The following is a 15,444-nucleotide window of genomic DNA, read 5'->3' on the forward strand; positions in this document are numbered from 1 at the left end:
CTCTCATCTCCCTTTCCTGTTCTGGCTGGAGTTCCCCAAGGTAGTGTTCTGGGCCCTGTGCTATTTCTGGTCTTCATCAATGATCTCTCCGACTCTCTGGAAAATCCTCTATCTCTTTGCTGATGACTCCACTATCTGCCGCTCCATTCCTCATCCCTCAGGTCGGCAGTCTGCAGCCTCCTCACTCTCTGCAGTCCTGGACAAAATCACAGACTTGTCAAACAAGTGGAACATGTCTTTCAATCCTGACAAATCTCACACACTTACAATGTCTCTCCGAAAGGACCGACTGGAAAACCCTCCCATCTACTTTCTCAACAATCCTCTCCAAGAAGATCTGTTGCTCAAGCTTTTGGGTCTCACTATCTGCCATGATCTTTCTTGGGAAAACCACATTTCCAAGCTGGCCTCCAAAACCAGTCGCCGACTGGGCATCCTCCGTCGTGCGAAGTCCTTCCTTGGCACACCTGAGCTCCTCACCACATACAAGGCTTTCATCCGCAGCTCAATGGATTTCTGTTTCCCCCTCTGGGCTGGTGCTCCTGACCCACACCTAGCTCGGCTTCACGCTGTTGAGGCCAAAGCTTTCAGAATCATTGGAATCTCCTGCGATGAAGTCAACTCCGAGGGCCTTTCACTCACTCACCGCAGGCAGGTTGGTGGTCTTTCTGTCTTCTACCGACTCCTCTCCGGCCTTGCTCCCCCAGCTCTCTCTGTGCTCTGTCCCCCCAATATTCCTTCAGGTCGCACAAGATCTGCCTGCAACCCTCTTATGGTTAAACTGCCAAAATCTAGGCTCTCTGCTCACTTTCACTCTTTCATTCCCCTTTTCTCCCGCCTCTGGAACAAACTCCCCCACTCCCTTCAATCCCACTCCTCCCTCCAGGTCTTTAAAACAGCTGTTCACCACCATCTCTTATCTTCCCCCATCCAAAACCTTGTTCTTTTCTACACCCGGTAATTCACCCAAGAGTCCTTGCAGTGTTCATATATTTTATACCTCTCCCACCACCCCCCAAGTCCTCCCGATGTCCCTGCTCTCAAATGTTGTGTTTGTGTCCTTCCCCCCCTCTCCCCATCTTGTCTGCCGCTCCCCTTGTTTTTTGTGTGTCGGTTTGACTTTTTGTGTGATTAATGTTAGCTCTTTCACGAGCCTCGATCTTGTATACAAAAAAAAAGAAAAAAAAAAAAAGATGGACAATCTTACTATAATTCACCAAATGTCCGTCTGTCCGTTTGTTTCCAGGTACCGCAAAACGGCTGAACCGATCGCAACGAAATTTTGGATGCGTAATCCGAGGACCCCCTGGAGTAAAACACGCTATTTTGTTTTTCCAATTTTTTTTTCCAATTTTCCAATTTTCCAGTTTTTCCAAACACGATGGAATAATATTTACCGATATGAACAGTGATGTGGCTTTTATTGAAATTCTACAAATACTGTTTAGATTTTGATGATTTGCGTGTGATATGATTTAACGGATGTTTATATAAATCGTTTAAAATAAAAAAAAAGCCTTCAATTTCTGATATTTTGCCTTTTCATTTGGGCCTCACAATTGAAGCCCCGCCCATAGGGTGGGTACCATTGCTTGTATGATAAACAACAAAATGGCTAATAATGTGAATACTTGAATTGCATATGGAACAAATGACTTTTTGAAAATGTTCTTAATAAGCGTAGAACGAAAGTGTCTCCCTGATGTCAGTTTTTCCAAAAAGTCTGTTCAAGAATTAACTTTCATCGGTACAGACATGTATCAACTTCCTTTTTAACGCTCACAAATATAGAGACTCCATACCGGTTGAAGGGCCACCAACTTTAAATGCCTGTAATGTAATGACCTTTCTCAGTCTTAACTTATTCCACACATTTCGACAACAATACCAGGAAACTAAATTAAATGACAAAACATTGATCAGCAAGAAATTGGCCAACATCCGCATCACGCGTGACCGAACACCAAAAATGAATCCAACTTCCTGTGAAGATACAATGCTTGCAGTGATTTATTGCACACAGCAATGGTATTTTCATCAAAAGTTAGCTTGTTATCAATAATGGTGCCCAGGTATTTGAATTTGTTAACAATTTCCACCTTTTCACCATTTATGGATAAATGCTCATGATTGTGACTTTTTCTAAAATACAAAATCATCTCCTTTAGTTTTGCACACGTTTAGAGTGAGCCAAAAGTCTCCACACCACTTATTCAATGTGTCAATCTCATTGAGGGACAACACAAAGGACGTTTGATCGAAAAGACATCCTTTCCTCTTCTGTTCCTATTCTAAATGTGAATTCAATTTCTAACCCCCTCCCATCCATTCCCTGTGTGTATGCAGCATGTACACAATCCCTCTACTCACTTTTGTTGATTAAAGTAATAACTTATCCACAATTACTACAGATACTAAAGTAACCCTAATCCTGTAATGCACTGATTTGATGCTCCCAGTGATTCTAAGAAGTCTTTCAGAAACAATGGTAATTGACAGCAAAACGAGCGAAAGGAAAACATGTTTTTTTTTATAGCTGTCAATAGATTGAAAACGGAAAATATCAATTGACTACAAGATACAGTCACGTGAAGAAGTAAGTACACCCCATGTAAAGTTTTGACTTTTTCAACATATTTCAACATACAGCTATTTGATCTTCATTTCAACAATATTGATAGATAAAGGTGATATAACATAACAAATATCATGAAACATTTACATTTTGTAATCCATTGTATAATTTCAATAAACATAAATGCAAATTGCGCATGTGGAAAAAGTAAGTACACCCCTACATTTATCACTACTTCAAATACCGAAAATTAGAATCAGGTGCACCAGCTCAGGTGCAAATGATTAGAACATCGTTAGAGAGGATCTTGGAGGAACCTGTCTTATTTAAACCTCAGACATTTAGTTTGGTTTGCTCTTTGTTGTTGAAGTGTGCGGCGTCACCATGCCTAGATTAAAAGAGCTCTCTGAGGCCTTCAGAAAGAAGTTATAGATCCCTACGAGTCTGGGAAGGGATTTAAAAAGATCTCCAAACAATTTGAAATCAATCATTCGACTGTCCGGAAGATCATCTACAAGTGGAGAAGATTCCAAACAACTGCCAACTTGTTCAGGCCAGGCCACCCCAGCAAGTTCAGCCCGAGAGCACACCGCAAGATGCTGAAAGAAGTCTCTAAGAACCCCAGAATGTCATCACGGGACCTACAGGTAGCTCTTGCCACTGTTGATGTTGTGGAAGTGTAACTCAGTGTAACTTATTAATTGGCACTGGTAACTTATTAATTAACCTGGTAACGAAGCAGATACATTTTACATGCAAACTCTGTGAAAGACGAGTTTGTAAATGAGTGTCAGGAATGCGCCCGAACATGATAATCTCTTGTCCACCTGGTCACAGCCCCTGGCTGAAGCACCCCCCTATCGTTTGGTAAACGGAACTCACAACAGGAGGGGAGCGAGTTCATACCAGGACTTGGTACATGCATGACCTCGGGGCATTAGCGGAGAGGGGATTAAGTCCAGTTTGTCCATATAAACGAGAGCAAACGTGGAGTCGAGAGAACTTGCTACCAGAAGCTCTGACCAACAGGAGTGGCAGAGGAACATCAGCCGAACGAGAAGGACATTGGAAAAGAGTTAACCTGATCCATTATATTATGCGGTATTATTTGGTAAATGGAATGAAGTGAATAACCAGTTAATAAACCAGACCTTTTGTAAACCTGTGTCCGGTCATTGGAGTCCTGTGAGTCTCTCAGCTACAAATTCCCCTACAATTTGGAGGCACCGCTGGGATCAACTGGACACAAACAAGTCTTTAAAAGGTGAGTGTGTCTTGTTTTTGGTCCAGTATGATTTACGAACTTGGGAATAGTTATGTTGTATATACATGGAGGATTTGTGTGGGACTTGCGATTGTCCATAGGTGATACAAGGATGAAACGTGTTAAATGATTCTATTTATTCGTGTTTTCCTAAATGATTTCTGTAAATACGTATTTTTGCGCTGGTCATTAAGGGTCTTACTGTGACCTGGGAGCAAACGGAGCAAGCGTGCACCTTGTGACCATTTGCTTCCAGGACGTGTAAGGCCGGTACACTCGTTCACAAATGCCGCATTACACGTATAAAGTACTTCTTTTTTTTGCACTTGTTCAAAGCACTCGACTTGCTCGGCGAGCGAGCGACTTGCTCGGCGCTCGGCGAGCGACAGGGAACCGGGAAAGGGAATTATATTTATATATATATATTTTTACCTCATTCCAATTTATGGTATTGCGACAAAAAGGCTTATATCTTTGGAAACGACTGGTCGGATTTAGACAAATTAAAACTCGTTCGATCAACAAATAAATTCATGACAGACAATCCCACCTCATGCCGGTCCAGAATTACTGTGAAAGATGGCGATTGGATAAAAATTTCATACCAACACTCCCTCACTGTTCCTCATTGTCCCTCATGTCCATTCCGGCACCCTGTCTCTTCCTCCCGCTCCTTTTCCCTCCCTTTACTTCCCATTGGCGGACGTTTTGCGAGAAGCAAAGCGTTTTGCAGGACGCTTCCAGGAAACAAAACCAGTGCTGTTGTGTTTTTTTTTGACGAAATTTGCCAGATAAATAGCATGGGTGACACGGAACCAGTGCTGTTTTTTTTTTTTTGACGAAATTTGCCAGATAAATAGCATGGGTGACACGGAACCAGTGCTGTTGTTTTTTTTTAACGAAATTTGCCAGATAAATAGCATGGGTGACACGACGAAATGATTGGATTTTGGTGAAGACTCAGGTGCGAATCCGGCTACGAGAATTGTTTAAAGTGATTCTTCACCATAAAGAGATCGGGTGAAAAGCGATATACATGATATTTAACATAATATACTTATTAATGTTATTATTTTAATATTATTCAAAAAAAAAAAAAGTGACAAAAACACGCCGATTCCATTTTTGGTTCAGGTCCGAATCCAGATCCGGCCTATCAGTGGGATACAAAACATAAACTGTTCACCAAGGCGGAGATATAATAATAATAATAATTCTGTATTATTTAGTTAACCAGTTTGTGTGAAACCTCAACCTAAATATAAAAATTGATCTGCTTGGTGTTAGTTTAAGGGCTGTTCCAAATTTATCCTGATTATGAGAGATAATTACAGGAAATGTGTACTGTTCTTGTTTGGTGATTATGAGACAAAAACAGCAGAGTGGGAATCGGCAGACAATGGAACAGCTAGCGACGAGTGTTTGTGAGTAACAACCACCCTCTGGTCGAGGCTCATAGAAGGGGTGATGCTTACTGATTCGGCACGCTTACAATAGGTGTTAATGGTGGGATGTCAGAGGTTTTGGTGTGGTTTAATGTTCACACTGTTTTGGAAAATAATGCTCGATGCAACATGATCCTAAAAAAAGAACCCAACCCTACATCGAAAGATCAGGAAGGGAAGGAATGGAAAATTTGTCAAGGTTTGAAATTAATCAGACAAGTGGGTCCCAAGGTATGGTCACCGTACTCGCAAGCCGTTCGCTTTGGCTCTGCGAATGGACCAAACCATTTCATGTAAATAGAGGGGGGGTTCTGTGGTCGTTCGTTTTGGCTTTGCGAATGGACCAAACCATTTCATGTAAATAGAAGGGGGGGTTCTGTGGTCGTTACTGCCACGTGGTTTCAAAGTTTTTGTTGTTGTTTGCACGCATGTTTTTTTTGCAAGCACGTACGTGCGGGCACGCCCTAGTATATATAAATTGAGGTAATATTAAGTTATGGAATTAATTGCTTTCAACAATGCAAAGGGTGACAAGATATGGGATTTTAATGGGATTTTAATGGGATATTGATTTATTGATTAATCACAACGTTTTACTTTCGTTGTTGCAACGTTTTGCTCCAACGTTTTGGGAACATTCAAATGTTGGGTTGTGCTAACGTTTCCACAACGTCGCCACAACGTTTCACTTTCGTTGTTGCAACATTTTGCTCCAACGTTTTGGGAACATTCAAATGTTGGGTTGTGCTAACGTTTCCACAACGTCGCCACAACGTTTCACTTTCGTTGTTGCAACGTTTTGCTCCAACGTTTTGGGAACATTCAAATGTTGGGTTTTGCTGACGTTTCCACAACGTCGCCACAACGTTTCACTTTCGTTGTTGCAACGTTTTGCTCCAACGTTTTGGGAACATTCAAATGTTGGGTTTTGCTGACGTTTCCACAACGTCGCCACAACGTTTCACTTTCGTTGTTGCAACGTTTTGCTCCAACGTTTTGGGAACATTCAAATGTTGGGTTTTGCTGACGTTTCCACAACGTCGCTACAACGTTTTACTTTCGTTGTTGCAACGTTTTGCTCCAACGTTTTGGGGACACTCAAATGTTAAATAAACCGGATAAGAATTCACGAGTTATTTAATTATGAGCGATTATAGAAGTACTTATTTAATTAATTACATTTCTTATTAAATTACAGTAATTACATTACAGTAATTACCTGAGGTAATTACAGTAATTACAGTTCCGGTAATTACAGTAATTACAGTAATCATTACAGTAATTGCAGTAATCTTATTACAGTAATTACATTACATTAACTCAGGCACCTTTTGAGTAAGGAAGCTGATATTTGGACATGACACTGACCAAGTGATGTGGCTGTCAAGGAAAATATTGATTTATTGATTAATCATTTAATAAATTAACTCGTTGATTTATAAATGACTTATTTAATTAAAAGTCCTCAGAAATACATCTTCGGATGAAATACTTACAGATTGGTTATGCTATGAGCCAATTGATTAAGGAAAATATTTTGTGATGGCCATATTGGCAATTTCATGGCCATATTCGTGGCAACTCAGTTAGTGCCACTGCACCTTTAAAATGCATCCCTGCGCTCATTTTTCGATCGATTGAGTTGAAATTTTGAACAATCGGATCTGGACTGTCGCTGTTAACGACTCTAGCACGCACTCGTCCAATCAGGATGGAGCGGTATGGTCCCCGGATTATCACTGCTCGCAGTTTTAATTAATTTTACTTTTTCTCTTGGTCATATAATTTTGAAGACATGCATGTCATGATAGAGGAAATGTTTGTTCTGTTAAACGGAATAAATGTTGTTTATTTGTGTGGGTGTGTATTTTTGTGTATTTGGATATATTTTCACGACTAATTCCAGTTATCGTCCTGCAAAATGTCTGCTCGTTCTTTTCCTTTGAGTCGTAAATTCCTGTTGAACTCTCATTAAAATGCGGAATTAAGTACGCTGTGTGATGATGGAGATCCTTGATGATGAATCAGGAATAGTGAATGAGCAAACAAATATCACGGATGGTACACCGGATAGGGAAAATGTAGATGAAACCCCTTTTGCTCAGGTGCTGTGCAGTGCTGCACAAAGATCCATATGAGCGGGGCCTGGGTGCTGTGTAATTAGTACACAAAGAACCAATTACTAGGGTGCTGAATAAACACAAAGATCCATTTTTGGAGCTGGTTCTCCCGGTGCTGTGATTTATTCAAAGAACCAAATCTTGTAAGAATTAAGATATGATTTGTCGACATTATAAATACTTTAATATATGTAACGATTTTTGTAACGATCATCCTGCAAAAGGTCTGCTCGTTCTTTTTCCTTTGAGTCGTAAATTCCTGTTGAATTCTCATTAAAATGCGGAATTAAGTACGCTGTGTGATGATGGAGATCCTTGATGACGAATCAGGAATAGTGAATGAGCAAACAAATATCACGGATGCTGCGGCTAGAGCAGTGGAAGCGATTTTTGAATTGATTCAATGATTATTCGATATTGTTATGACTTATTGTCAATAGGTATACTAAGTGGCCATGAGGTAGCCTGTTGCTATGTACAGTTTTATTCTATTGTTGATTATACCACATAGCTGTGGTGATAAAGGAAATGTTCGTTTAAATAGATGATTATGATAGGACCATGACTATAAAATCATGATGATTATTATGAATGATATCATAGGGTTCAAATGCAGAATGCTGCATGAACTTGGGAAAGAACTTTCAAGCCCTATGGGATAAATTGGGTATTACAAGCGATGGAGTTTCAAAATTTAGCATGATTGAAGGAATTTGACAGTCCCATTTCAGGAGTTTTACGAAATTTATATTGCCAAGAGATTTTGGGTACTATTAAAAGGAAAATGATGAGATATTTTTCCCAAAGAACTTTAATATCTGCCATCCATTTTGGCTGTCTCACGAATGAAGGATGAGTTGCCTTTAGTGGTTGCAAAGAAAATTTGTGGAGATCAGGCAAAATGGGGAAATATGTCAGATATGACCCTAGGACAGGACGGTGATTCATCAATTAACATGAGGTACGAACCAGAGGTGACGGTCAATGGATGGACCTGTCCTGACATCATTGGGGAAAGGGCTTATGCAAGGAGTCATCCAAAATGATTAATTTGATTTATTGATGAATAGTGATGAATTAATTGAAATTGAATAATTGATTGAATTATTAATTGATTGAATCTAATTGATTGAATTTAATTGAATAAATTTAACGGAATAAATTGAACTGAATAAATTGAATTGAATATATTGATTGTTTGATTGATGAAAATGCGGTCTCAAGAAAGAAGCTTTGATATCTTTGCGAGATATTAACAATGTGGAGACAACCTGGGAAAATTGAGCAAGGTGGTGAGTTTATATACAGATATATATGTGCGGTTACCATTGTGTGATTTCCCCGTCAACAGAGCGGACACCTGAGGATTCACCCATTTCATACTGACCCTCCGGCTCATCTGCAAATACTGATCTGTGAGATTGGATTGTGCAAAAGCCACGGCTGAGGGAGATTCTCTGAAAATCACCGGGTGAACAGGTGGAGAGACCCTTCCTGGAGGTATGAGTGAAGCTTTAGAGGAACAAACTACAACACATCCAACGCTACTTTGATAAAAGGCAGAATGGGAAATGGAGCCTGCAAGAATACACAAGGACAACCAGAGATTCCACAAAAAGGTACTTGTACACATCATATGTACGACCGTTATGGTGCAGAAGCTATAAGGCAGGTCGAGAATTGGTATTTGTGGACAAAGGGACATGATGAGGAGTTTCCAAGAGATGGTACATTTGAGCGAAGTCGATTGGAAAGATTGGAACAAAGATTGAAAGCCAGGAAGAGACAGAATCTAACGGTAGACTGGCTTGCATTCCATCTTTGGGATGGTGAATCCAGACAACGGGAACAGCAAGAACGGATAACGGATCTAGAACTTAAAATAAAAAGGATACAGGATACAGTGGAGGAGACAAATGCACAACTGCCCTCGAAATTAGGAATGAAAGTGACGGTTGTCCCATCTGATTTCCAGTTGTCTCCCCAAAAAGGACGGTACAGAGAATTTTTCGTGTTTCAGGAGACAACGAGAGATTGCAGTGGCAACTCAGGGATGTAGAGATGCAGCCCAGCAATACAAATGCACAGGTGGACAGAGCAGGTAACGACAGAAGCCGGTGCTTCAACTGTGGAGAGATGGGACACTGGATAAGGAGATGCCCATATCTGAGCAGAAGACAATTTCGACAGGGAAACCAAGGACAAAGAAACCAAGGACAAAGAAACCAAGATCAAGGGTACCAGTGCGTACCGGTACCTCAGACAATGATTAGGCCTTCATTGCTGCAAATCCCAAATGATGATTGGCCTCAACAGATTCGATTACTGGACAAACAAGAATAACTGTCGATGATTCTTGGGTCTGAAAAGTTTTCGGAGCAAGAATTATTCATTTTTTTCTTTTGCTTGTAAGCAAATTGATAATTAATTGATCAAATGCCGAAATTGGATCTTTTATGTTGGGCACACAATTTTAAATTTACAAAGTTGGAACAATTGCTTTGCAAATTTTAAACCAAGGGACAAGGGTCACATGATGATCAGGTGGGAATTTCGGACTATTGTTCCACACGATTGATAAGTCAGTGGTCGACTGACATGTAAATGGGTGTGTAGTCAAATTTGGATAAATTATTGTGGGAACTGAAAGGGTAATTTCAATGTGACATCATAGGGGTTTTCTAAGAATAAACTTTTTGGTCCATTTGTGTATTAGCATTTATAAAAAATTGAAGGACAAATTTTATGAAATTGAAATAAAATTGACACCCATCTTGATCTGTAAATAATAGTTCCAACGCAAACAAATACGCATAATGCATGTGTGTGTGTATTTTTGTGTGTCAATGTTAGTGTTTTTTATTGTTTTGTGTATCAATCTTACAAGATTGTTGACACCGACAGTGTGCCTGTCTGGAAATGGATAGTTTTATGTGGATGGGATTGAATATGCAGAGAATCCGTAAAATAAAATAGAAATAAAATTTGATTATGAACATTATCTCTTTTGTCAAGGGAGATGGAATATAAAGATTTGATGTGCTGGGTTATGAGCAGCCATTAATTAAATAGTAAAATTGTGAGTAATTTGGGGATTCCATTTTTGATAGAATTTATATGAGAATAACAGCTATTTATGGATATGAGCTTCATAAAAGGAAATGAGGAAGTACAAAATCATCCAAATTTGGGAGAGGTCTTACACTGACTTCCCAGAATACTCTGCTCATGGATTTATATATATATATATAAACTTGAATTTTATCAGCATATAAATTGTGCTGCATGTATGGATGTGTATGAGGCATAGATGATATGGGAAAATAGTAAAGAAAATCTTGCTGATTTGAACTATTGTGAGTTTTAAAACGGAATGCATTGTGCATCTTAAACCAAGGGGCAGCCATGAACGCGCTGTTACGTTATTTATACTCAGAACGCGCTGTTACGTGTACCTGCAACATATTTGTTAATCTCGCACACCTATATTGGCATACTGGTGTCAGTAGTACTCACTGGGTGCATAGAAATGGATGAGCAACAGTTAAGGGGGTGTAAAAAAAACACTTACTTGGATATTTTCTACAAAAGTAGGGGTTTCAATAAGTGGTACCATACACATGGGATTCATCAAATTAAGTTTTGGAGTTCAAACAAAGTCACTGGTTAACAGATGGGAATGGATAGTAAATAAATTCTTCGATGCTGGGTAAATGAAGTGAGATATTACAAAGACTTATTAGAGCTATTGTTCTTCCTTGCAGCAGTGGGAGAAAATTTAGATCCAACATAATGAATCTATAAAAGAATGTGATAGGGATAATATCCTCAATTTGTACTAATTATTTGATTGTGGGTAAAGGAATTAATTAATCGTAGTGGATTGTTAACAAGCAGCCTGAAATGTCCTGAGAGTGTGCATCCATGTAATCAGAAATCCCAGATTTGTTTTTACAAACAACATTTTGGTAGAGATCTTATGTGGACGAATACTTGCTTGGTAGATAAAACGGTACTGCATGTTGGCAGCCACTTCAGTGGCCATTTAGGCCGAACAAATAGGGAAAAACTGTAATTGAATATGTAATTTACAGATGAGTATTTGGGAAGTAAAAAGGGAATTTATTGATTTGGGAGACATTTTTCGAAGGTTTATTAAAGTGTTGCAATATGACATTTGGCAAGGAAAATTATTGGATGGGAAAATTAGATCTGTTTATAAAATGAGTTTGTTGACCCATTGAAGTTAATTCTTTGAATTGTTGTTTAATTAGCATTTTGAGTTCAAATTGGAAATAGTTTGGTAGAGCTTTGGTTAAAACCTTTGGTTGCAGTGTTTTGGAACAAATTGATAAACCGTAGGAGGTTGATAAGAATATAAACAAATATGGACCTAAAATAGAAAGATTGTTATGATGATATGAAAAAATACTGAGATTAAAAGATTAAATCAAGTGATGTTGCAAATGAAACAGTAGAATTAAGATAATGGCATAACGACAATGTTATGAGTTGTGTCAATTACAATATCAGTGAACTCATATCACCACGAGTGACACACTGTTAGGAAAAAGAGGGAAAAGAAAAAAAGTGGAGAGGAATTATGGTAATAATACATTATGTTTAATTTGTTGGTTTGGAAAAATTGTTGTTGGGAATTAGGTATTCCCGTTTGTGATTGTAATCATATACAATGCTATTCTTAGTTTAGTAATAAAATACATACCTGATTGAATATTATTTGTGTGACGCATATAAATGAATATAACTTTTTGTGTTAAGGAAAAACAACAAATTGTTGAATGTGAAACTGTCGGAAGATATACATGATTATGCTGATTTCATGGTAAGATGTACCCTATCTGATTCAGTGTGTGCGGAAAGCAGATTCAGATGTGACTGAGCATAAGGATAAGACGAGATCACATTTTGGAGGGATTGCTAACGGAATTGGGAAGGAGTTCGAGAAAGAAAATTTGTGGCTAAAAAAAAATGAAGTTAATCGTGGCATACACCCTCTTTCTCAAAGAATGATGAAGACATTCTCCCGTGTAACTTGGAGATGAATGCTTACCTTCACCAAGGAAATTTATGTGACCATTTGCCTGGATCACACTGCAACATATGAAAGAAAGGCGATCACTTACTCTTGTTCGAAGGCTTCGAACATTCACCACATCAGAAGTTGCAGGACAACGACATTTTACCTGCAACCTCTGTGAAATGCGGGGACATATGTTATTACTTCACCAACGTCCGGGGAACCAGCATGGAGCTGCAAAAAACGGCTGTGCCCTTGTCACAACAGCTGTGCACGATTCTGCTGGTTGCTCCTGGTAAGGACCATGAATGACCTGAACACCATGGTCCCAACATCATTGTGGATGCATCCGGCACCCCTGTTCCACATCTTGCTGGCCAATCAACGTCACACCAATACTTGCTGCCCACTCACAATGAGGGAGGAGGCAAGTCGACTACAACTGGGTGAAGGCCTTGTTCAGGAATTACTATGGTTTACAGCAAAAAGTGGCAAGAATGCTACAAGGAGAGCAGGGTCAGTCTATGACTCCGCAATGTTACCACAACAGCGAAATCCTACACGAAGTAGTGCAGGAGCTATGAAGACATTAGGAGAAAATGTTTCATACCAGGATTCAAACACAAGTGATCAGCCCTTCCTTTCAAACAAAGTCAACATTTGTGTGGAGGCAAACGTTTTTTGCCAGATGGTGCAGATGCTTTACAAAACTTGAAAATGAAGTGAAATTGTTGTATCTTGGTGATGGTGAAGTGTTGTTTTGAAAATATATTTGTGATGCAAATGCAATAGATTGAACGATATGGAAGGAGTAAATGACCAACGAAATGTTTTGTGATTCTTGCAGGATGACGGTGTATGCCCAAGGGAATTTGATTACCAAAGTGACTGATTATTTACTTATACTTGTAATGATGTTTACTTGTAGTGATTGATTGTTTACTTATATTGATGTTTAGATTAATGGTTAATATAAACAAAAACAAAAAGATGAGGGAATTGTGGAAGTGTAACTCAGTGTAACTTATTAATTGGCACTGGTAACTTATTAATTAACCTGGTAACGAAGCAGATACATTTTACATGCAAACTCTGTGAAAGACGAGTTTGTAAATGAGTGTCAGGAATGCGCCCGAACATGATAATCTCTTGTCCACCTGGTCACAGCCCCTGGCTGAAGCACCCCCCTATCGTTTGGTAAACGGAACTCACAACAGGAGGGGAGCGAGCTGATACCAGGACTTGGTACATGCATGACCTCGGGGCATTAGCGGAGAGGGGATTAAGTCCAGTTTGTCCATATAAACGAGAGCAAACGTGGAGTCGAGAGAACTTGCTACCAGAAGCTCTGACCAACGGGAGTGGCAGAGGAACATCAACCGAACGAGAAGGACATTGGAAAAGAGTTAACCTGATCCATTATATTATGCGGTATTATTTGGTAAATGGAATGAAGTGAATAACCAGTTAATAAACCAGACCCTTTGTAAACCTGTGTCCGGTCATTGGAGTCTTGTGAGTCTCTCAGCTACAAATTCCCCTACAATGTCAAAGTGCATGAGTCTACCATTAGAAAGAGGCTGCACAAATTTGATCTACATGGGAGGTGTGCCAGGAGGAAACCTTTTCTGTCCAGAAAGAACATCAGGGCAAGACTAAAGTTTGCCAATCAACACCTAGGCAAAGACCAGCACTTCTGGAACAATGTGCTCTGGACAGATGAGTCAAAGGTAGAGCTATTTGGCCACAGTACCAGAAGACATGTTTGGCGAAAACCAAAGACAGCATTTGACCACAAGAACCTGATACCAACTGTAAAGCATGGTGGTGGAAATATTATGGTTTGGGGCAGCTTTGCTGCATCAGGGCCTGGGCAGCTCACCATCATAGAATCCACTATGAATTCTTCATTGTACCAGTGGGTGCTTGAGGATAATGTGAGGCCATCTGTCCGAAAGTTGAAGCTCAACCAAAGGTGGACCTTGCAACATGACAATGACCCTAAACATACCAGTAAATCCACCAAGGAATGGCTGAAAAGAAAGAAATGGAGGGTATGGAATGGCCAAGTCAAATCCCGGATCTAAACCCCATCGAGATGTTGTGGGGGGATTAGAAACGAGCTGTGCATGCAAGAAACCCCTTAAACATCGCACAGCTGAAATAATTCTGCATGGAGGAGTGGGCAAAAATTTCTCCCAGTCGATGTCAGAGACTGGAAGACAGTTATAAGAAACGCCTACTTGAGGTTGTTTCTCCCAAAGGGGGCAATACCACCTATTAGAGCCAAGGGTGTACTTACTTTTTCCACATGCGAAATTTGCATTTATGTTTATTTAAATTATACTATGGACTACAAAATGTAAATGTTTCATGATATTTGTTATATTATATCACCTTTATCTGTCAATATTGTTGAAATGAAGATGTTGAAATGTGATGAACAAGTCAAAACTTTACATGGGATGTACTTACTTTTTCACGTGACTGTATATATATATACATAAATTCAAAACACACCTGGTCACAAGTGTGCCGCACTGACCGGGTCCTCAGTCGAGGTCCTCAGCATCATCCCGTTTCGGCCCTTCAACCTCGATACGGTCAGCTAAGGTGGGCCAGCAGGGGCACATACACATCCACATGCAGCAACTACACCTGGATGCATACGTACCCCCACCCCCAGCCAGTGCGAACGCAGACTACAACAACAACACCTCCACATCCAGAATCCACAGCACCAAACAAACATGGTGGAACACTCAAACATCCACCTTTATACCCTTCACCACTCAACAACAAAACACACCAGATCATTTATACACACACATACACAACCATACACACACATACACACATACGTACACACACAACACCAACCAACCACCTACTCTTACAACATACACCACTCAACATACAAAAACACACACTCATGAAAAAATTAATTCATGCAATAAAACACACCCTCACCCACTCACTCATATACACAAAATAAGAAA

At 39.7% G+C, this 15,444-nt stretch overlaps 1 protein-coding gene across 1 annotated transcript in view; it reads left to right on the top strand.

The window, feature by feature from the left end:
- Nucleotides 1-749: 749 nt before the first annotated feature.
- LOC137433668 (uncharacterized) overlaps nt 750-15,444 on the top strand; it is a 116,753-nt gene continuing 102,058 nt past the window's right edge. Inside the window, exon 1 of the mRNA XM_078785659.1 lies at nt 750-1,285. Coding sequence (XP_078641785.1) covers nt 1,029-1,285 — 257 coding nt within the window. The 5' untranslated portion in view covers nt 750-1,028. The remainder of the gene's footprint in view (nt 1,286-15,444) is intronic.

The sequence above is a fragment of the Myxine glutinosa genome, chromosome 10, assembly GCF_964187855.1.
Source record: "Myxine glutinosa chromosome 10, kmMyxGlut1.1, whole genome shotgun sequence".
NCBI lineage: Eukaryota > Metazoa > Chordata > Myxini > Myxiniformes > Myxinidae > Myxine > Myxine glutinosa.